This window comes from Orcinus orca, chromosome 15 (genome assembly GCF_937001465.1).
Source record: "Orcinus orca chromosome 15, mOrcOrc1.1, whole genome shotgun sequence".
Taxonomy (NCBI): Eukaryota; Metazoa; Chordata; class Mammalia; order Artiodactyla; family Delphinidae; genus Orcinus; species Orcinus orca.
The window spans coordinates 71,666,576-71,689,064 of NC_064573.1; the positions used below are offsets into that span (position 1 = coordinate 71,666,576).

Sequence of the window (22,489 nt, forward strand, 5' to 3'; positions counted from 1 at the left end):
TCCAGGTCCCCGTTCCATTTATTTCAGTGATCTTTCTAACCTTTCAGAAGCTGCAAACTGGTCGCCCGTCGACCCAATCTGGCCTACAGATGAACTTTATTGGAGCCACACATTCAAAAATTCAAACAATCCAACATAATAAAATTAAAAAAAATTGATCTAACATACTAAAATTTGGAGATTTCACATAAGAATCCAGATTCTTGTCTTGAAAATCAGGCGATTCTATGGTACAACAAAATCAACTGGAGCTGAGTCGTAGCCGCCCTCTATGTCCCATACTCTGCCACAACCTTCCCCTCTTCCTGTTGTTCCTTACCCTTCCGGTTCCTGCATTTATAGTCCCCAGGAAATTAACTACTGTTCCCGGCCTTATATTAAAGCTGTACCGCTTGATTTGAATTAATCTGAGTACAATTTCTATTCCTCGCAACTAAAACAGCCTTGATGAGAACTCTGTCAAGGTTTCTCTCCACTATCTCCCATCCCACCACTATTGTCTTCCTTCTACCAGAATCTCAATTTTGTGTTCAAGAGGCTGTGGGTATCTCTTGATCCTGTGGGAGATTGTAGGCCGTTCCTTCCCCAGCCCTAGGGGAGGGCTCATGCTGGGATGGGCATGCGACCCAGGTTTGACCAGTGCAAAGCAATGGTAAATCTGCTGCGGGATTTCCCTTTCCAACCAAAAACAACAGACCCTTTAAAAAGAAAACCTTCTGTGACTGCTCCTTCCCCATTCTAACATCTTTGAAAAAAACTTGATGCCTGGCACTTTGACAGCTATTTTGTGACCATGAGGTTTCACACATAGGGTCAACGGGCAACATGCAGAGGACGGTAGAGAGGAAAGGCAAAAAGAAGCTGGGTCCTTGATGACATTGTTGAGCTGCTGAACCTTCCCTGGAACTCTCTGACTCTGGGCTTGTTGTCAAGTGAACAATTAATATTCTAATGGGTTAAACTACTATCAGTAGGTTTTACTGTTGCTTGCAGCTCAAGGTTATCCCAGTCCTTTGATGCTTACTATAGTAACCAAGGAATGATCTTATCCTTCAAGCCTCTCTGTTGCTTAACATTATTTAAAAATAATGCACATCCATATTCATTTCAAAGCCCATCTCTAAGATCCTCTTTTATCTCACTGCCAGCACATCCCATTTATGTATTCCTGAGCATACTTGAAGGGAAAGAAAGAAACCGTATAACCCTAGCTACACTGAACATCTTTTGCCATTTTCTAAAATCTTTCCTAACACTGAGAGAAACAGGTGACATTTCCAGTACTGAAAAGGGGAGCTTCTGGACAGTTCAAAATCAGATACAAAGGTCTTCAGCTAAAGGTCTCACGCATTTCAGAGGTTTGGGCAACTTCTGTGGCAGCTCTTGTATCATTCAATAATATCGATTTTATACAAGGGCAGGCAGTTTAGAAGGCCAAGAGTTTTCACCTTTCATTTTCTCAACAAGAGAGAACCCACAACTACAAGCCTCTTTACTCCAGCCCCTGGAAAACATCTCTGCGCACCAAGCCCTCCTTCCCCACAGCAGCCCCCAGATCCTCCAGGTTACTTGAGGGTGAAGCAAGTGGACTTGCTCATCCGGCAGTGTCTGGCCAGCTGGAAGGCAAAAAAGACAAGCATAGGCTCTTAGTTGCCCAGGAGAGCTCGGCAGACCAGAAATAATTAAAGCTTTAGCCACTCATGGTCCAGGGAGATGTGGGTGTCGGAGAAAGGAAGCTCTGCCACGCTGCCCCCTCTGAGGGCTGCAGTACATATACTCAGGGATGTGGGATGATTTGCAGTCGATCTAGGACCTGGGCCTGAAGAAGTCACCCACTGCGACCTCCACACCATTAGAAGCAAGTGTTGCTTCCAACAGACTCAAAGTTGGCCGCCAACTGTGCACCTTTTCCCCCTTGCTGCAAAGACTGTCATATTAAAGCAAATGAAAGCACTGAGCTTACCCTACATGGATAAAGTGGGCAACACCGTTAAGCTGAACCATCACTAGGACGTTGTGACAAACGAACAAACTTCAACCCTTGCAACGTCCATCACCAACATGTTTTAATAAAGGTGAACGTACACATTTGGCTTCCTCGGAATGTTCACTTCAAGCAGGTATCTCCAAGCAGACGGTCAGTCTCCTCTGGCCTTTGATGGGATCTGGCATCTTCGTCTCTCCTTCCCTAAGTTCCCGCCTTCCTGGCGGGGAAAAGGCTCGTGGAAACCAAATCCTGGAGGTGGATGTTGTCTGCTGAGACACAGCATCAGCCCTTCCTCTGGAGGCCAACCCCCAAATCCAGTTGACCTCCCTTCTCTTTCTTTGAAAATGTACATGTTTCACACATCTGGGCCCGCCCGTTCCTCCCTACCCATGGTATCCATGCCATGGGGTCCATTGCTGGAACCCCAGGAGCTGCCTCTATGGAAAGACCAAGCCACCCCTTGACAGCAGGGATGGCAGAGAATCCAGGGAGGAAGGATTCCTGGTCCCCTGGCCCGCACGGGAGCAGGTGGCTGGGGGGAGCATCTTTCTGTTTCTCGGTCCGTTTGGCCACCCACCGCGCTCAAACTCCAAAGCACTGAAACCTGACTTAACTGTTTTCTTGCCCCAAGACTCACCAATCAGCCTGACCAACGAGGGGGCCAGAAAAGAAGCCCCCTGGCGCGACTTTTGCTGCTTCCGAAGGGGAGGCCCCTGCTTTGGTCGTGGGCTTGGTTCTCACCTCCCTTTTGCCTCCATCCCCAATTCCTGGGGGTAAAAGCTTTCTGAGGCTGTCATCTAGTGCAAGCCCAGCTGTCCTCGTGGCCACATTTGGATCCCCTGGAGCCAGGGACAGCAACTCCAAGAGGGGGCCAGGTGGAGGCACGCGGCTCAAGTTCAAATGCATGTCCATCGGCCAGAGTCTCCGCTACTCAGCCCTGGGAAGGCAAAGCGAGGGGCCCCTTCCCTGGGAGCATTTCTCAGACCCGAGAAAAAGCTGCTCAGGCCACACCCAGGTCACCTGCAATTTCAAAGAAGAAAGCCTGGGGCCGGGGATGCAGGAGAAACCTAAGAACAGGTCCAGCGGGTGAGTGGCAGGTCTCACAGGGGTCCCGGCCTGGAGTGTATCTACAAAGATCTTTCGGTTGTTGTTCACCGAGGCTGTGACCGGCTGACTCTGGATGGTGTCCAGCTGGCTACCGGCGTCACCAGGCACTGCTGAGGTGGCAGTTTTCCCATGCAGATCCACAGGTTATTAACAACCCCCCACACACATATACGGAGAACCCCCCAGAGCAAATGCCTCCCCAGCCCCGGATGGATCTTGATAAATATGAGAAAACAGTCAAGACACAAAACCTCGTTGGTCCAGGTGGCACCCTTGGGTGAGTTCTTGACGTGGGCAGTGACGATCGGTGCCCCAGCCGGGCTCCAGCAGCTCCCCGCTCTCTACAGCCTCAAAAACCAGCTCAGCCCCCCATCGGTCACTACTCCTGAGAGCCCGAGTTCGACCTAGCGACACCTGTGCCGTGCGTCCCTCGGCCGACCATCTCCTGGCCCCACTCCCGATGGCTGGACTCCTGCAGTCCACGGCCTTTGGTCTCAATGGGCAAAAAGCAGGAGGCCAGGGCAGCCAGGAGGCAGCAGCCGCTGTAAACCGCCAGCGTCAGGTACACGGACGATTCCAGCATCACCTGGGGGGAGGGAGATGCACGCCGGTGAGAGCATCCCTTCTGACGCACAGGCACCACCAACCACACAGATAATATTGAGAACGCCAGGCCCTCTGGTAAGACCTCTTTATCACTGGACTCCCATGGAGTCCTCACGACAGTTTTATCAGGTATGTCCTCCACCCCCATTTTACAGAGGGAAAAACTGAGGCTCAAAGAGGATTAAGCAGCATACCCAAGTTCACACAAAGACGAAGGATGGGGCTGAGATTTGAACCCAGACCCCATCAGGCTCAAGAGTCTATTTAAATCTCTCCCAAAGCAGCATGTCTGCTGACTTCCTAGCTTTACGTCCCAGGGCACGTCACGCAGCAGAGCTAAACCTCATTTCCTCATCTGCCGAACGGGCAGAAGAGCAGTAGCCATCTCCCAATGAGAAGATGCCTCACTTGACACCATGCAGGCACATGGCAAGCTGTCAACCAGTGCTAGTTAATAGTGACGTACAATGGCCAAACACAACGGTACCGGGACGGAATGACTTGGCTAAAACACGTGTTGGAATTCTATTTACACAAAATACCCAGAAGAGGTAAAATTCATCCAGACAGAACGCAGACCAGTGGTTCCCAGGGGCTGGAGGAGGGGGAGCTGGGGAGTGACCGCTGAATGGATACGGAGGTTTATTTTGGGGAGAGGAAAATGTTTTGGAACTAGATAAGAGATGGTAGTTGCCCATCATTGTGAATGTGCTACATGCCACTGAATTGTTCACTTTATTTTTAAAATTGTATTTATTTATTTGGCCGCGCTGCGCAGCTTGCGGGATCTTAGTTCCCCGAGCAGCGTTTGAACCTGGGCCCCAGCATTGGAAGCGCGGAGTCCTAACCCCTGGACAGCCAAGGAATTCCCCAAATCATTCACCACCAGGGAACTCCCTGAATTAAAATGGCTAATTTTATGGGAGGTGACTTTTACCTCAATTTTTAAAAAGTGATAAAAACAGGAAAAAATGAACTGGATATTAAAAAAGCAAAACGATTCCCAAACAAGCTCCCCCCAAAAGGAAAGAAATGCTTCAAGACACAAAGAGCTGCAAAACTCTGCAACGACACCAAATCAACCAACTCAGAAACCAGGGCCTGGGACATTTGTTTCCCACTAAGGCATGGCGGCCTGTTTATTCTCATCCAAATTGTTTTCAGCCAAATCATCGGAAAGACCTGAGTTTGATTCCCAGCTCCTCTACTTCACAGCTGTGCGACCTTGGACAAGTCCCTTGACCCTTCTGAGCCTCAGTTTTCTCATCTGCAAGCAATACTTCTTCGTAGGATGGGCTGCTAGGATGAGATCAGGTAATGCACACCAAGGGCAGGGCAGAGGCTCAGGGTACGGTAACAGCCTGCCACGCAATGGCTTTTGTCACGCCCACCCCCTCTGTATTTGGGGTGACACCTACCTGAGCAATGAACGGGGTGATGAGCGCACCCACCCTTGCCATGCCGCTGCAGGTGCCCAGGCCCAGAGCTCGGGTCGCCGTGGGGTAGACCTGAAACAAAGCCGCCAAAGTGGCCGCACTGAGAAAATGCAGGCCCCTCCCTCCTCTCTGGCTCGGGAATGATGGGAATCCCAACCGCCACCCCACACCCTGCCCCCGGGGGCAGGTGGGCCTGATTTAGGGTCAATCCCTCAGGGGTTGGTGATACCAAGAAGGGGTGGGAGGGCAGGGTGGGGAGTCTCACCCCGAAGGGGACAAGAAACTCAACCGATGAGGAGGGCAAGACGCCAAGCTGGGGGTGGGAACCTAGCAAGGGGGTCCTCCCTGCCCTGGGTGGTTATATCCAAATGAATAAATGAATAAATACTAAATTCCTATTTTTTCTTTCTTTCTATCATGGAGAATTTCAAGCACAGACTAAAGTAGAATGGTGTAATCAGTCGTCTAGGACCAAGCCTAGAGGACCTGTGTTAGTTTCAATCATACTCTCTCACCTCCTTCCCCTCCTGAATTACACTAAACCAAATCCTAGCGGTGGTATAATGTCATCCTCTAGATATTTCTGTATATGCTGCTTTGAAGAATTTTTCCTCTTAGAAAAAGACTGCAGACATTTCCCATGTCCATATTTGGTCTTCGCCAGTAGCATAATTTTTATTGGCTGCACAGGATTCTCTCATTAGGATCAATCCTCATTTATTGAACCAATTCTTCATTGTTAGGAATAGCCAGCTGGATTACTTTAAGCCAGGAGTCAGCAAACTTTGTCTTAAAGGGCCACAGAGTAAATAATTTGGGCTCTGTGGACCATCTGGTCTCCGGCAACTACTCAGCTCTGCCCCTGTAACACAAAAGCAGTTGTAGACAACGACAGCACCACGTGAAGGGCTGGGGCGTGTTCCAGTAAAGCTTTATTAATGAACACTGACATTTAAATTTCATATAATTTTCATATGTCAAGAAATATCCGTTTGATTTTGCTTTCAACCGTTTAAAAACATAAAAACCATTCTTAGCTTTTGGGCTATCCAAACACAGGCAGCAGGTTGGATATGGCCCGCGGGTTGTAGTTTGCTGAGCCCTGGTATTTGCCCTTGTAGACCTTGGGCCTCCCAGTCCCTGCAGGGCAGGCAGCCTTCTCCTGGTACTCTTCTGGGAGGCTCCGGCAATCAATCCACAAGCCTTTGTTGAGGGTACACTAGGCCAGATGAGAGTCACAGAGTAGGAGACCTAGGCCCTGCCCATAGGGAGCCTTAGTCGGAGTCTCCCTGGGGGACAAGCAAGGTGGCATGACTAAAAATACCAAAGAGGCACACAGACACTGATGGCAAAATGAAGTTGGGGGGGTGGATCCTGGAGGGCTTCCCGGAGGAGGCAGCATTGGAGCTGGGCCTGGAAGGTGGGGTGAAGGGAGCAGGGCTCAGGATGATGACTCAAAGTGAGGGCTCTGGAGTGCTGTGCAGACCTGAGGGACAATCTAGATGGCTTCTTCCCCTGGCACAGCACCTGGTACATACTATCCTCTCCCTCCCTTTGACCCCATCTAAAATAAGATGAGATAAAATAAATACAAAACAAGTAACCCATAATCCCCGAGTGTGGGAAAATGGACACTCTGAGACGCTGTTGCATGGAGCGTAAGTTCAGGCAACATTTTAGAGGTTGATTTTTTTTTCAATCTTTCTCAATGTTTGTAATGTTTATTATAGGCTTTAATTCAGAAATTCCACATCTTATTTATTCTAAAGAAACCACACATGTGCACAAGGATAGGTAAAGCTATTTACCTCCACACTATAATAGTGAAAAGTTGGAAAATGATTCAAATATCCATTGGTAGGAGAATTGTTACAAAATTATGATTTGCCCATACTATACTATATAATATAGTATAGTATGTAATATATATGATATAGTATAATAAAGTATATTATATAATATAAAGTATATATATTCTATAACAAAGTACAGTATATAATATTGATATATAGCATATATATTATATAGTATAGTAAAGGAATGTACCTAATAATATAGTATATAGATTACCATATAGTACAGTACAGAACAGTATAGTACAGCAGCTATTAAAACGAACAAAGCAGGTCCACATGTCCTGTGTTCCTTGTCTTCCATGTTCCCCTCCAGAACCTCTCTCTACCCCTCCCCACCTCATTCTCTGCCCTGGGGGCTGGCCACTGTGGACCACCAAGGGCTCCTAGGCTCTCTGCCTTACGGTTGGGTTCTGCCAATGGGAAGCCACAGTGGGAGATGGGCGGGAGGTGGGAGAGAGAGGCCAGGGTATTTATTCTCCTGCTCCTTCCGGTCTAGGTTGCCTAAGGGCACATGTGTCCCTCAACTAAAGGTCACAGCTTTTCTCTGCACAGCTCCCTCCTGGGACCCTGTAACACCCCATCTCCTCACCCCACAGGCCTTGGGTGGTAGCTGTGTCCCCAGCCACCTCCACCTCATTGTGAGCTCTGGGCGCTGCTCCATCACTTTTTGGTTTCCCTAAGCCCTATCCTACACCACTGTAATCCGTCCTTTATTAAACTCATCTCAGTTGCTCAGTTACCCAATTTGATACATGCACTAACATAAATTGGAAAAAATCTGGAAGAATATACACTGAACCATTCAAGAAGGTGGTCCCTAGGAAGGCAGAATGTGAGGCCCTTTAGTTTGGGGGTTTTATACAGTTCTGTAACATTTGGAACTCGTACACTGACCCTAAGTTTTTATAAGCAGAAAACAATGACTGAACGAAAGCCTGAAATAATGAAGGCCTTCACAGCCGCCACTCAGACTCAAGGACAAATTTCACTCAGAGGAGCCCAGGCTGGGTGTTTCTGGAGAAAACCCCCGCCCCCTTCCCACCCTGGCTGCTCCCAGGCATCCCTCCTACCTCAGGTGTGTAAACATAGGCTGCTTGGAAGCCTCCAGAAATAAACGCTCTTGCAATGAAGAGTAACAGAGTGAGCATATTTCTAGGAAGAGAAAAAAAAAGCAGATGAGCAAGTATTTTTTCTGACAGTTTCTTTCAGCAAAGTTTTATCTGCCCAGGTAGAATTGACACCCTAGAAACTGGCAAAGCCCACCTCACCCAACACACCATCAGGCAGGCACGCAGACACACGCGTCCCAGTGGTCTCTCGGAAGACCTGCTTTTATAAGTTCATCATTCTCCAAAGTTCCAGGCTGAGATGGTGGTGCCCAGGGTGGGGCACGGCTGGGGTGAAGTGACGTAAATAATGAAAAGTCTAGATAGGACCTAGTGGGGGCAGGAATTGAGCCAGGAACCAGCTGAACCAGGGAAAGGAAACTTCTCTTCAGTATTACGAGGATAATCGTGATCTCCAGCCCTCTGTTCCATTGTTCCCATAATGTCTTTGAATATCAACATTTCCAGATCTAAGCGACATCTCCAGACCTTTCACAGATCTCTCATCTGTGGTTCCGTCTGGGGCCTCTTGGAGATCAACACAGGCCAGTTCCATATTTTGAGGCTCTTGATAGATGGAAAAAATGGAGAAATGCCAGAAGGGGATTATAAAACAAGACCTTGAAATATTGCCATGGAACAAATGAACACTTTTAACCCATATATGAATTAAACAGCTATATGCATGATCTTACTGGGAGACGATGTCAAAAGTCTACAGGTAACGGTGTCGGAGCAAAATTTGGACCAAAGTGCCCTCCTACCCCCACTCCCATCAGAGGCCCCAACTTTGAGCCCAATCTGTTGTCCAGTTATGAAGCAGCCAAGAGCCTCAGGCTTCGTAAGGGGCTGGGGGGATCCTTCAGGTACCCCAGGGGGTGTAATCCACAGTCTGCAGGCACAAAGGCCTGACCACGAGCTGAGAAGTAAGCCTGCTGGCCAGAGAGCTGAGTGCACGACCCACCTTCCAACACAAATAAACAGCAGGAGGCTGCAGAGGGAGAAGATGACGAAGCACAGGGCCATGGTCTTCTTGCGGCCCAGGCGGTCGATGATCCAGAGGGTCACAAGGACACCTGCAAGGGAGCAGGGGAGCCATGGGAGGCAGCATCTGACACGAGCCCCAATAACCCCACCTCCTGGTGCCGCACGCTGTGTAATCCCCCCCTCTTGCGAGTGGGCTGGACCTCATGACTCGCTTCTAATGACTAGAATATGGCAGAAGTGATGGAATGTCACTTCTTTTTCTGAGTCAAAAAATTTTATATCGGGAATTCCCTGGCAGTCCAGTTAGAATTCTGTGCTTTCACTGCTGAGGGTCCGGGTTCGATGATCCCTGGTTGGCGAACAAAGATCCCATAAGCCACATGGCATGGCCAAAAAAAAAAAAGTTTTTATATCAATATTTATGACAAAAAGACTTACAACAGTGTAAAAGCAATCACTTAAAATTATACTTTCCATAAATGTCATGAATGTAACTAGATGCTGACAAACTGCTTAAAATGCCTTGAGGGACTTCCCTGGTGGTGCAGTGGTTAAGAATCCGCCCACCAATGCAGGCGACACGGGTTCGAGCCCTGCTCCGGGAAGATCCCACATGCCGCGGAGCAACTAAGCCGGCACGCCACAACTACTGAGCCCGTGCTCTAGAGCCTGCTGGCCACAACTACTGAGCCCGTGCGTTGCAACTACTGAAGGCCGCGCACCTAGAGCCCATGCTCCACAACAAGAGAAGCCACCACAACGAGAAGCACGCACACCGTAACAAAGAGTAGCCCCCGCTCGCCACAACTAGAGAAAGCCCGTGTGCAGCAACAAAGACCCAACAAAGCCAAAAATTAAATAAATAAATTTATTAAAAAAAGAAAAAATGTATTGAGTTATATGTCTACTGCAAGGTATATCCGTGAATCTTAGTCAGTGATTAGGATTACAGCTTTTTAAAATCAATTTATGCCAGTCTTAAAGACATATATCCATATGTCACTAGGGAGGTCACTTCTGAGATAAGCTTATGCAAGACTGACGTCTGTCTTGCTGGCATTTGCCCTCTCCCTGGCTCTTCTCATGAACTTGCCTTGATGGAGAAGGCCACCTGGCAAGAAACTGAAGGTGGTCTCTGGCCAACAGGCAGCGGGGAACAACCGGGGGAGTGAGCATGAAGCAGACCCTGCCTCAGCTGAGCTTTCAGATGAGACCACAGACCCTGGGCCAACACCTCCATTGCAGCCTTGTGAAATACACTGAAGCAGAGGACCCAGGGAAGCCCAGGTTCCTGACTCACAGAAACTGTAATAAATATGTGTTGTGTTAAGCCACTAAATTTTGGAATAATTTGTTACACAGCAATGGATAACTAATACAGGCACCAAGGGGAGCCTGAATAGCGGCATTCACTGAAACCAGGCAGCAGACACCTGGGCTGGGCGTCAGAAACACGTAGGTTCTAAGGCCTCATCTTGCCTCTAGCTTGTCATGTGGTCTTAGGTTAGTCCCTTGCCTTCTCTGAACCTCAATCTTCCTTTTTTTTTTTTTGGCCATGCCCGGCAGCATGTGGGATCTTAGTTCCCCAACCAGGAATCAAACCCATGCCCCCTACAGTGGAAGCATGGAGTCGTAACCACTGGACCACCAGGGAATTCCCTGAACATCAATTTCTTCATTGGAGAAGTAGGATTAAATAAAAATAACATTCTCTACCTCAGTAGAGGTGGTATAGCATATTGCTTGATAATAATAATAATATAATAATAAAATCTGGGCCAAGCATTTTTACATCTATTATCTTGTTCAATCATCAAAACAAACCTCTAAACTATAATGGAAGAGAATAAAGAAAAGAATATAGACATACACACATATATATATGAATAACCAAATCACTTTGCTGTATACTTGAAACTAACACAATATTGTAAATCAATTAGACTTCAGTTAAAAAAAAAAAACCTCTACAAAGCATGCTAATAGCCCATTTCCCACTTTTATTCAATCAATACATTAAGTACCTACTGTGTGTCAGGAGCTGCTCTAGGAGCTTGGGATGTGTCAGTGAACAAAACAACAAAACAATACATGTAATAATAGGGAGGAAGAATCTGAGTTTCAGAAAGGTAAAATCATAGAAATGGTGAACGCCTGAAGTCCCGAAAATGGCAGCTGGCAATGCTGGGTTTAACTCCAGAGGCTTTAATGTTACCTGCTAAGCTATGTGGGAAAGATAGACAATGTAGTATAGGAGTGGACTCTGGGCTCTGGGGGTGGGAACACAGGTCTTAGCTCTGCCAGCTGTAGGACACAGTGTCTTAGTTGGGTTTTCCCAGAAGCAGACCCCAGGACAAGGGTCCGAGTGCAAGGTGTTTACCTGGGAGGTCATCCAAGGAAGCACCAGTAGGAGAGTGGAGAAGTGAAACGGGGAAGGGACGCAACTAATAAGGGTGCATATCAAGCAAGTTACCACCATGGGAAATTGCTACTGGATTCCACTGGAGGGCTCTGGGAGTCAGTGTGGAACGCGCACCTTAGAATTCTACCTGATAGGTGAGGAAATTGGGGTATTTATACACTGGTTGAAGGCTGTTCCCAGGTGTTAACTCCCTGGCACCTGCAGCCACCTTTCTTGCTTCTAGTCACTGAGGCTTTCAATTCCTCCTGAGATAGCCCTCAGCACAGAGATGCAGAAATCGGCAGCTACAATTGGCAGGAACCATTTTTGCTACACCTCTCCAATCCTCAGTTTCTTCAGATGTAAAATGGGAATGATACTACTTCACAAGATGAAATGAGATCATATCTGTAAAATATTTAGCACAGTGCCTGATATATATACAGTAAGCAATCAGTAAATACCAGATATTATTATTGTTGTAATAATACTATTTTTTAAAGGAAAAAGATAGATCACCTTCGCTTTATGTACAGGTTTGGATTTTTAATACCCCACCAATCCTTTCCAGTGTGACTGGTGTTGGGGAACAACTCTCCACGGGTCTCTTGTATTTCTGCACAGCTTGTGAGCAGAGGCCCTAGCTGCCCTTTGGTTCCAGGCTAGCATTTCAAGGTTGCTTGTAGAGCCAACAGCCTTGGAAGACAGAGATACTGCCTCCTTCTAGAGCAAGGGGAAGGTCTGTTTACTGCCCAATGTAGTAAAGATGATGTCTCTCTCCAAGGCAAAGGCTGAGCAGGTTTCCGGCAGCCCATTATAAAAGATTTGGGTTCCCGAAGTGTGAGATGCCCGAGCTGTGTTGCAAATCCATTGCACGTGTAAGATTCACCTGGACCCGTCCTCATCATCCCCAGGGGACTTGAGGGCAAGAGGAGCCAGCGCTAACATACTACTCAGGCTGCCTGCTGTGCCGTGAGTAATGGTCTTTTGTCTCTGACCCAGGGGTCTTGTGTCTTCTGCCGGGCTGTGTGTGTGTGTGTGTGTGTGTGTGTGTGTGTGTGTGTGTGTGTGTGTGTGTGTGTGAAGCTGGGCAGCTTAGCTTGTTAGCCTTCAAATAGAGTAAAATGTTAGCCTCTTCACAGTTCTTGCCAACTTGTAGCTAAGGGTTGAAAACAAATCCCCAGCTTCCCTTAGAAGTGGGATTTGCGGGCTTCCCTGGTGGCGCAGTGGTTGAGAGTCCGCCTGCCACTGCAGGGGACACGGGTTCGCGCCCCGGTCCCGGAAGATCCCACATGCCGCGGAGCGGCTGGGCCCGTGAGCCATGACAGCTGAGACTGCGCGTCCGGAGCCTGTGCTCCGCAACGGGAGAGGCCGCGACAGTGAGAGGCCCGCGTACCGCAAAAAAAAAAAAAAAAAAGAAATGGGATTTGCTTCCAGGCGGCACCAGGTAAAGCCGCATTCCCAGGAGGCCCTGCCCCAGCCCACGTGGCACAGGTCCCTCACCTGGGAACTCAGACAGGGTGGTCCACAGCAGGTCCATGTAATCCTCCTCACTCAGGTACTCACAGGCCAGGCTGCATTTTGCCTCTACCGCCTTCTTCCGGCTGGAGACTGGAAGGTGGAGAGAGAGAGAGAAAAAGAGCAAGAGGCATGCGCAGTCTTGGGGTGCAGCCTCCTGCTCTCCACACCTTCCCTGGGTATGGTTTGGTTGGGATGCCAGGGAAGGAGCATGGGCTCAGGACTCAGACAGACTCAGGTGTGAATCCCAACCAGCAGTGTTAGAGCTTCATCTCTTTACGCCCCAGGTTCCTCATAATCCTGGGGCTAATAAACCCTGGGGCAAGGTGGTTGAGACACTGAAACCAGGTTGTGCATATGAATGTGCTTAGCCCAGAACTGGCGCATACGAGGTGCTTTTGTGGCAGACAGACTCTAGGGTGGCCCCAACGACCCCCACCTATATTATCTGGCCCCCATTACTTCCTCGATCGCACCTTCTCTCTCCCTCGCTCTGCTCATACTACTCCAGCCACACTGGTCTCCTTGCTGTCCCTTCAATACACAAGGCATGTTCCTGCCTCAGGACCTTTGCACTGGCTGCTCTCGTCCTACATTGCACTTTATATATCCCCATGACTAATTTCCTCACCCCTTTCGAGTCTTTCTTTAAATCTCACCTTCTCACTGAAGCCATCCTGACCACCCCACTTAAAGCTCTGACTTGCCCACGGCCACTTACTCTGCTCCACACTCCTGACATCCCTTACCTTGCTTTATCTTTTTTCCCCCAAATCATTTGTTAGGAAACAGAGTCAAAGACTTTGAAATGGGCAAAATGTCCTGTCTTGTGACCCCTTATAGGTTATCTCAGCTTTCATGATATTTAAGCTCTTTCACAACTTCGCATTATAGAATACCAGTGCAGATGATTCTTGTCCATAAAAATGCAAGCGGTGTCTGGTGGTGATGCGATTGACTATTGCCTTATGCACACTGCCAATTTTTGCCTCTAAGTGTAAGTCCATTTCAGCTTTTCTGATTGCCTACATACATGTGTGTTTTGAATTCTCCTTTGAACCAACTGTAACCTCTTACTGGTGTTAGCAGACAATTCCCCATGGGTCTCTCATGTTCTCTGCCTGTTTTATAAGCAGAGGCACTGACTGCCTTTGTTCTGGACTATCTTTTCAAGGATTTTAGTTTAGCAAACAGCCTTGAAAGATAGAGAGGATCTCCCTTTGGTGCAAAGGGCAGGTTTCCTTATGGCCTTTGAAGATAGAGCATCTTTCTGCAGAACAAAGAGCTGGCAGGCTTATTATCTGGTATAAAAGATCTGGGTGCCCTAAGTTCAGAGTTCCTCTCATAACACAATCCACTGCTCCTTCCCTATCACTTTCCCACCCAGGTGTAACAGTGAGTTGTTTTTTTTTTTTTTTTTTTGTGGTACACGGGCCTCTCACTGTTGTGGCCTCTCCCGTTGCGGGACACAGGCTCCGGACACACAGGCTCAGCGGCCATGGCTCACGGGCCCAGCCGCTCTGCGGCACGTGGGATCTTCCCGGACCGGGGCACGAACCCGTGTCCCCTGCATTGCCAGGCGCACTCTCAACCACTGCGCCACCAGGGAAGCCCAAGAGTGAGCTTTTAACACGGGGTGGCAAACGACCGCCTGCAGGCCAAATCTGGTCCCCTGCCTGTTTCTGCCTGGCCAGCAGGCTAAGAATGGTTTTTACATTTTTTAATGATTTTTAAAATCAAAGGAAGAATAACATTTCATGACATAAAAATGACATGAAATTCAAATTTGTGGTCATAAAAAAGATTTCCTCGGTGGGAAGTCCGTGGAGGTCCAGTGGTTAGGACTTCGCGCTCTCACTGCCGAGGGCCCGGGGTTGATCCCTGGCTGGGGAACTAAGATCCCACAAGCCGTGCTGCGTGGCCAAAATATAAAAAAAGGTTTCCTTGGAACACAAGCAAGCCTTGCTTGTTTACATATTATCCATAGCTGCTTTTCTGCTACAATGGCAGAGCCGTTTGGCCCACAGAGCCTAAAATATTTACTATCTGGCTGTTTATAGAAAAACTCTGCCAACCCTTCCTCTATAACATCCCAATGAATCCTCTGCTTTGCTTAAGCAGGTCCACTGTTACGGTGAAACCAAGCAGGAGGCTGTGGGGCAAATCCTGGGTACGAATCCTTTCCATGCTCCCCGTTTCTTGCTTGTAGGAAATAGGCTTCCTTCAAGCCTCCTAGACCTTCCCTGAGTTCCAAACGGCAGGTTCAAACAGCTGCTAATCAGGGAAGGGGGGGGGATGCAGAGAAAGGGGAGGAGCTGTCAAGAAACAATAGTGCAGACTTGGGGCAGAGTCCCGGTTCCTCCTCAAGGAATATACATAACAATATCTTTGAGTTCTTCTGCAGGAACTAAGGCCCTCACCCAGGTTGAGGATGGTAACTTCAGGCTGAGCACAAGATTCCTGGAACATCACCCTGTTCCCTCACCACCAACGAATCAGAAGAAAGTCACATACCCTGCGGCCGTCCCCCCCACCAAATTCTGCCTCTAAAAACTTCTCCCCCCGCCAAACCATCGGGGAGTTCAGGGTTTTTGAGCACAAGTCACCCATCCTCCTTGCTCAGCCCTGCCATAAACCTTTCTCTGCTCCAAACTACGATGGTTTCAGTTTGTTTGGCCTCACTGTGTGTCAGGCACACAGTATTCGGCCACAGAGGCAAAGGATTTAGGCTCCATCAATACCAAACCCAGAATTTATAACTGAACTGCTTCTCAGGGCGGTTAAGGCTCTCCCACACCTCCCAGCGAGATGTGATTCCGCTGTATTATTAAATCCTTATACCAATAAACAAAACTATTAACTCAGATTATAGAGGCTTCATAGGAAAAAGATAATTGGACAAATCCCGCAAACAGGCAAGAACTTGATCCCTTTATCCCCCATCCCGGGTTCAATGCTAGGAATCTAATATTCCCTTAAAGACAGATTGGTTTGAAGTCCAGACAGCTGTGTAGAGACTTTGCTCTTGATTCATTCCTTTTGTCCAGTGCTTTCCACCTCCAGCTCTACAACAGAATCACCTAGGGAGCTTTTCAAACCCACTCATGCCTGGCCCCTCCCCCCAAAGCCGCTGATTAAATTGGCCTGGGCATTGTTTAAATGGCACTGCCTTTGTGGAAAAGCTCCCCCAGGTGATTCTGTCGTGTGGCCAGGATCGAGCTCCAACCTGATTCTCAGACTTGATGCACACGCAGAGAATGGCTACACAGGGTCACAGCCATAAAACTCAGGGCGGTACTTCATGGACCACTTTAGGGGACATAAGATGTGATTCTGCTCTAATGTCAGGTCTACCGTGACAAGAAGATCCAGGTTTCTACAGAGCGTCTTGGAAACCACAACCCAGCTCTTTCATGCTCAGATTTTGCAGAAACTTTCTCCCTGGAGTTTGTGCAAGGCCAGGCCCTGTGAGGGCAGAACCTGGGCTGGGGTGTGTGTGTGTATGACCTCGTGTGTTGGAAGTGGGGAGGGGCGGGAGGGGACAGTGTTAACTGCGAAAGAGCTGTTGATACTCACTGCTGCAGACATCTCCTGCCTGGAAGAGCTCAGTGGTGAGCAGAACTAATCCATAGTAAGAGAATGCATTGGAAAACCTGCCAGGAAGGAAGCAAGAAAGGTAAGGAAATGATGGGAGAAATGCAGGTCCCCATTCCCTAACCCCTCTGGAAGGACTTGCAGCTCTAGCAGCAGAGACTAGGCTTTGGGCTCAGGCCACACTGGGCCTTTGCGGGGCTTTCCTGGGCTGCTTGAGCAGGAAGATGGTGGGTACGAAGCATAATGATGCGATAAAGGGAAGTGATCCTGTGTCCTTTGAAAGATCAAGAACTGAATTCTATCACAGATAAAGCTACCTCCAAGGCTGTTCAGTCAACTGGCAAAAGGAGGGGGAAAAATGGGGGAACCAAAATTTGGTAGAAAACAGTCATTTTGACAGATGCCAACAGATGTCAGGGCTTCTGGGTTGAGTTGAATAGGGAGATATATTTAATAATACAGGTAGCCCCTACTTTTTCAAAAGTTTGCTTTACTGCACTTCGCTTTTACGAAAGACCTACATTAGTACCTGGTTTTGCTCGCCAGAAGAAATCCGAAGAGGATTTTCACTTTTACGAAAAAAGGGAAAAGCGAAAATAGCATCCAACGCTTATTTTATAGAGGCAGCACCTGCCCCAAGCAGCGAGAGTAGCGCCACCAAGCCCCTTTCCCGGGAACTACACTCAGCACCTCAGCATCAAGCTGCCATTAGCTTTTTTTTTCCAATTTATTTTATTGAAGTATAACTGATTTACAATGTTGTGTTAATTTCCGCTGTACAGAAAAGTGATACAGTTATACCTTATATATACATTCTTTTTCAGATTCAAGCTGCCATTAGCTTTGAACTGTGTCTATGAGCATCTGTGTTTTACCTCCATTTATTTTATTTCTTTTATTAGCAAGACATGTCCTCAGGTAATTACTTCTCTTTATGCCACTTCAGTTTAGGAAAGCTTTCATTGGAACGCTCTACTTTTGAATAGCAGGGGGAAAACTGTATGCAGAACTGGGCTCCAGCTTTGCCCCCCGCCCCGCATTCCTGAGAGCTACATCAACTCACCAAGCATTTATTAAACACCTGCTGTGTGCCCAGTCAAATGCGGAGTCTGCAGACTTCTTGAGCATTTCAGATGAGAATGACGCAGTTAACTAATTCCCGACTGTCCTTGGAACCAGAATACTCAAGTCTGTAGGGCCGGAATATTCTCATCCTGTGGTACAGTTATGTGGGAGCTCAGTCATAATCAGAAGCCGATGATTACTTTCCTTGAGTTACCACATGTGCTCGCAAATGTGATTTCTATAGTATTCTAAAATTAGTCTCTCATTAATTGCTTAGTATTTAAGTAGTGTCAGCCCAACAGAATCACATGCACTCAAAGATAGATACTCTCAATTCTGTTTCCCCACCTTTTAAAATATCCCGCCAGCTCCATGCTTGTACTGGGCACACAGCAGGTGTTTAATAAAGGCATGGTGAGTTGATTCAGCGCTCAGGAATGCGGGGGGCAGAGCTGGAGCCCCGGTGCTTTGTATTATCAAAGCTTTCCCCTCCTCTTCCCTGCAGTTGACCTCTTTGAGGTCACTCCCCTGCTAATTAGCACCTCTGCTCAAAGGTGACTAGGAAAAGTGAGAACTGTTGAAAACAGGACACATAGCCTCAACCGGGGTAATTTTGTGCAGTTAATGCTGTAGAAATTACAGCATTAATGGTAGAAAGAATTGAAAGAAGGGCTGAAATTTGACTAGCTGCGGACTATAAGTTAATTACTCACTACAAATGCCCTCCAGCCAATGCCAAGGTTATTATTTAAGAAAAAGTGGATCAAGAACTGAAAGTTCTCAGAATGTCCATGTTGACCAAATCAGTGGTTCCCCAAATATTGGCCCTGTGCTGCTGGTGGTACCCAAGGCAATATGAATGGAGAGGGATGGATACAGCAAAAGTATTCAATCTTTTTGTGAAAAGAAGAGATTCCTTTAAGTTTCCTTTCAATTCTTTAATTGTATCTCAGTCTTATTTACGGGCTAACGAGTCCCTAACACCTCCCCTCTCTGTCTTTTTTTTTTTTTTTTTTGTAATTTAAGGCAAATCTTAACAGATTTATAAAAGTCGTATATACAAAATACATTTAAACTAACCCCCGTAGCTATACAATACACTTTTTACACTGCATCATGTATCTCTTAACCTGGAACACAGCATCCGTAAACCGAGGCCTGTTCCCCACTGTCGGTGCCATTATGGGGGCGGGGGTGGAGCTGCAGCGACACCCCAGGGGCGGTGCCAGTGACCCAGCACTCGCTGTTGCCCTTGAATTTCCTTTCTGAGTGTAGAGACCCCGGAAGAGCTCAGAGCTCCGTTTCTGCAGCCGCCGCCTCCTCCGATCGCCCCTGCAGCCCTGCCCCCTCTGCGGGGTCCCCCACGTGCTACAGGGGTCACAGCACAGCACAGCGGAGGACGTGGCAGAGAGGAGGGGGCCGAGCACACCGCACTGAACTTCCTGGCTGCAGTGGTGTCAACAGAGAATAACGTGCCTGCCAATTTTAGCAGGTTCGATTGGAGTGAAGGAAAAGACATTTGGAATGTTTTGCCATTTGCATAACAGGTCAAAAGGTAATGCTTTAAGATCCTAGAGATGGGCAGACTCAATAGAGATCTATTTTAAATTTCTCGATAAACAGGCTTGTTAGAGAATCTAACAGTTAAGATGATGGGGAGAAAGTTTCACAGGCTGCCCGTGAGCCCTCCTGGGACGGGCCTCGTCCCCGGCTTCCACAGACTCCGCAGCGAGAGCTCTGGCCACCTGTTTGCAGGTGAACCTGGAAAAGGTGCCCGGGCTCATCCAGAAAGCTTGGGTGAGGAGGGAAGCCACGGAGAACTGGCTTTGTTAGCCCGACTGTCAGATCAAGGCTGGTTCCACGTTTGTGACCTGAGTTCCAGAGTCTCCTAGGTGACAGTGCTCTCTGCCCACCGTGGGCACTGACCGTTTTTGAGGGCAGCTTGACAGGCGGTGGTGGGGAGACCTCCAGCGTTACCCCGAGGCTTCGGGAGGCTTCCCCGGGGGCCCGGCCACTGAACGGAGGGGGTGGGGCCCAGGGACACGTGGCGGCTCCGTGAGATGCCTTAAAGCACCCAGGCTGCCACGGCGGCACACCGGGCCTGTCACCACTCCGGGTGGGCGCTGCGCATCACAAAATGGGGCCTCCCGGAACCCCATTCTCAGTTCCTTCCCGACTGGAGAAATTCTGAAGTCGGCTGAAAAGCTGAGCCCCTGGACCAGCTCCAGGAAGCACCAGAACCCAGAGCTGAGGGCCTGTTTCCCACGACTCACAAGGGTCATGCTCTCAGCTGCCTCTACGTTGGACTTCCCTCGGCCGGACTCCGGGTCAGCCTCACCGGGTGGGATGCGCGATCCACGCCTCCCCAGTCACCAGAGCGGTCTGGCTCTGCGACCTGCCGGGAAATTCGGTCCCGTGGGAAACCTCCACCTTGGCTGTGAATAGCTGGGGTTACGTTCATTTGGGGGAATTAATCAGCTTCGGAAAGCACAAAATAAAGTGAATTCAGTGTTAATAAAAAGGCGCCTGAGTGACAAGCCTGGAACAGACTGACCAGGACGACTGTGACCCCGTGCGGCTCAGCCCTGTCTACACTCTGCGGGCTGTGCAATCAGAGTGCCGGCCACTCGCCCGCCCAGGAGGAAACTCGGGCTGGTCCAGGAACACCCAGTAGCTGCTCTAGTGTTTCACTGTGGTTTGTGTTACACACACACACACACAAAAGAAAACCACCAGAATAAAAACACTACCTTCATAACCAGATCAGAAGCGGAGAACCCAATTTCCAGGGGGAGCCAGGTGTGCGCTTCTCTGTGAAGCGAGCCACAGGGCCGCGTTTACGGCAACAGATGCAAAGTCTTCGGGTCCCTGTAATAAGAACCTCACAGTGACGTGCCAAGGTCATTGCTGGATTTGAGGAGGACGAGGGAGTCACCACAGGTCAGGATGGGATACAACAGCAGTTCCCTCCTGTTCTCATCTACTCCACACCCTAATTGCTCGCTTCCGGGGAGGGCCCTGCTGCCTACAAGTACTGTGTTTTGGGGCAGGAATCTCATGGTCTATTTCTGAGTTCCACCCCATTTCCTACCCCTTGCTATACTCAGACGCCAATTCCCAGGAACATCCATCCTGCCAGGATGTCTGAGAACTCACTCGGGCCCGGCAACATCGCGCTCCTTCCTGCTGTGACCTGGGGTGGGAGCCTCGCGTAGGAAGTTCCCACGTTGAGCAGCGCTCCACTCTCCTAGGGGCTCACGACCCCCGTCAGGGTCAGCAGAACCCCTGCAGGTGTGCGGTCCACACCGAGGAGCTGCTCTGGGTATGAAGCATCCCATGTTATCCAGCAAGAGGCAGGCACTGGGGGTGCTTCGGGCAGGTAGCAACCTGTTGTGCTTTAAAGTAGTTTTCACCTGAAGAGATGCCAACATGGCGTGGAAACCAAAACCACCTATTTCGATATGCCATCTTGAGCACGAGTGGACACCCAGCCTCAAAGTTCTAGCGGGTTCTGGAGGGCAAGACCTGGCAGGAGAGCAAGGGCCCACACGAGCAGCCGGGCCTTGCGTGACCTGAAGTCCTCCTCCAGCAGAAGGTAGGAACCAGACACCGACAGCAGGACCGAGGAGGCGGAGTGGCCCTTCCACGCCCCACGGGCTCCACTCCACCCACAGCAAGTCTCGCCACTTCCCTGAACTCAGCGCGTACCACGTGCCACCTGCCGTTAAGGGCCGTTAACACAGCAAGTGCCGGCCTCTGAGCCGCCTTAACCAAGCAGCTCCTTCCTCTGGGGACTCGCCACCACCCTCTTCAAGGCCTAGGAGGTGCTTCACAAATGCAGTCAGTAAAAGCAGCCCCTGCTCGGGGGGGCCGAGCTCTCAGCCCTCCCAGCTGCAGGCCCAGCACCAACCTCGGCACCAGGGCCTGCGCCCGGAACGCCGAGTCCATGAAATGCAGAATCCCACACACGAGGCCCACCTCTGCCTAGGGCCGCCAGACAGACTTTAAAAGGGCTTGTCTTCTCCTTCAAACACAGCTCCCTAAATCTCCAGGCATCACTGAAGAATGAGGTGGCTGAGCGCATCTGATGAACCTTACGGAGAAGGTGGCATCAAAAGGCCCAGAAGGACAACCCGACACACAGTCGAAAGCTTAGTGGGAACTTGCTGCTCTTCACTTAAACCACAACAGAAAACCCAGCATCACTTTCTTCCTGAGGCAGGTCGCAGGTCACAGTGAGGGGAGGATTCGGGGGCCATTACGTTGTGGACCACAACTCCAGCAGCCTGGTGGGAGTCCTCCATGGTCCTCTGCTTCACGGCTCCTAAGCCCGGCGGCACAGCAACCACCCAGGAAACCAAGAGTGCATCCGTGTGATGCCTGTACTGCACGGCCTCGGAGTGGCTCAGCCCAGGGCTTTGCAAAGCCCCTCAGGTGATCAGACTGCAGCGCCAGAGCTGCGCATCATGATCTAGTCCAACTTTTACAAATGGGGAAACTGGAACCCAAAGAGCTTGGCCCTCAGCCACATGGATAATGACGAGTGCACGTTTCTCTGGGGTGAAGGTGCGCTTCTGCCTTCCCCACTGTGGGCAGTTTAGGGGCCCACACGTGGACGCACACAACGCCTACCCGGGCAGTGGCCACTGGACAATACAGATGTGCCTTTTCTACATGAGAATCCTGAGCTCCATGAGCTCTGTCGACTGGGAATCGTTCACACTTTGCGTCAGTGGTTTCTTCGTTTTGTGATGGGGAAAGTCACCCCACGGGGTTGCAGAGAAAGAGTTCCCACGCCTCCCTTCCCTTGGGCTTCCTCCAGCCTC

The 22,489-nt window shown here is 49.3% G+C and overlaps 1 protein-coding gene across 3 annotated transcripts in view; it reads right to left on the reverse strand.

Annotated features, from left to right (window-relative positions):
- Nucleotides 1-77: 77 nt before the first annotated feature.
- The window catches only part of SVOP (SV2 related protein), an 85,627-nt gene continuing 63,215 nt past the window's right edge, over nt 78-22,489 (reverse strand). The window contains exons 11-17 of one of the 3 annotated variants that reach the window (XR_004477815.2): nt 16,581-16,657; nt 12,990-13,097; nt 9,063-9,174; nt 8,063-8,144; nt 5,119-5,208; nt 2,086-3,680; nt 78-1,616 (exon numbers count right to left, since the gene is read on the reverse strand). Coding sequence is in view for 2 of the 3 variants with exons in the window: in XM_004281377.3 (XP_004281425.1) it covers nt 3,474-3,680; nt 5,119-5,208; nt 8,063-8,144; nt 9,063-9,174; nt 12,990-13,097; nt 16,581-16,657 (676 nt within the window). In the remaining variant the exon portion in view is untranslated. Of the gene's footprint in view, nt 1,617-2,041; nt 3,681-5,118; nt 5,209-6,044; nt 6,356-8,062; nt 8,145-9,062; nt 9,175-12,989; nt 13,098-16,580; nt 16,658-22,489 lie in introns of those variants that run through there. The other 2 variants (XM_004281377.3, XM_033408601.2) reach the window with 2 other exon arrangements.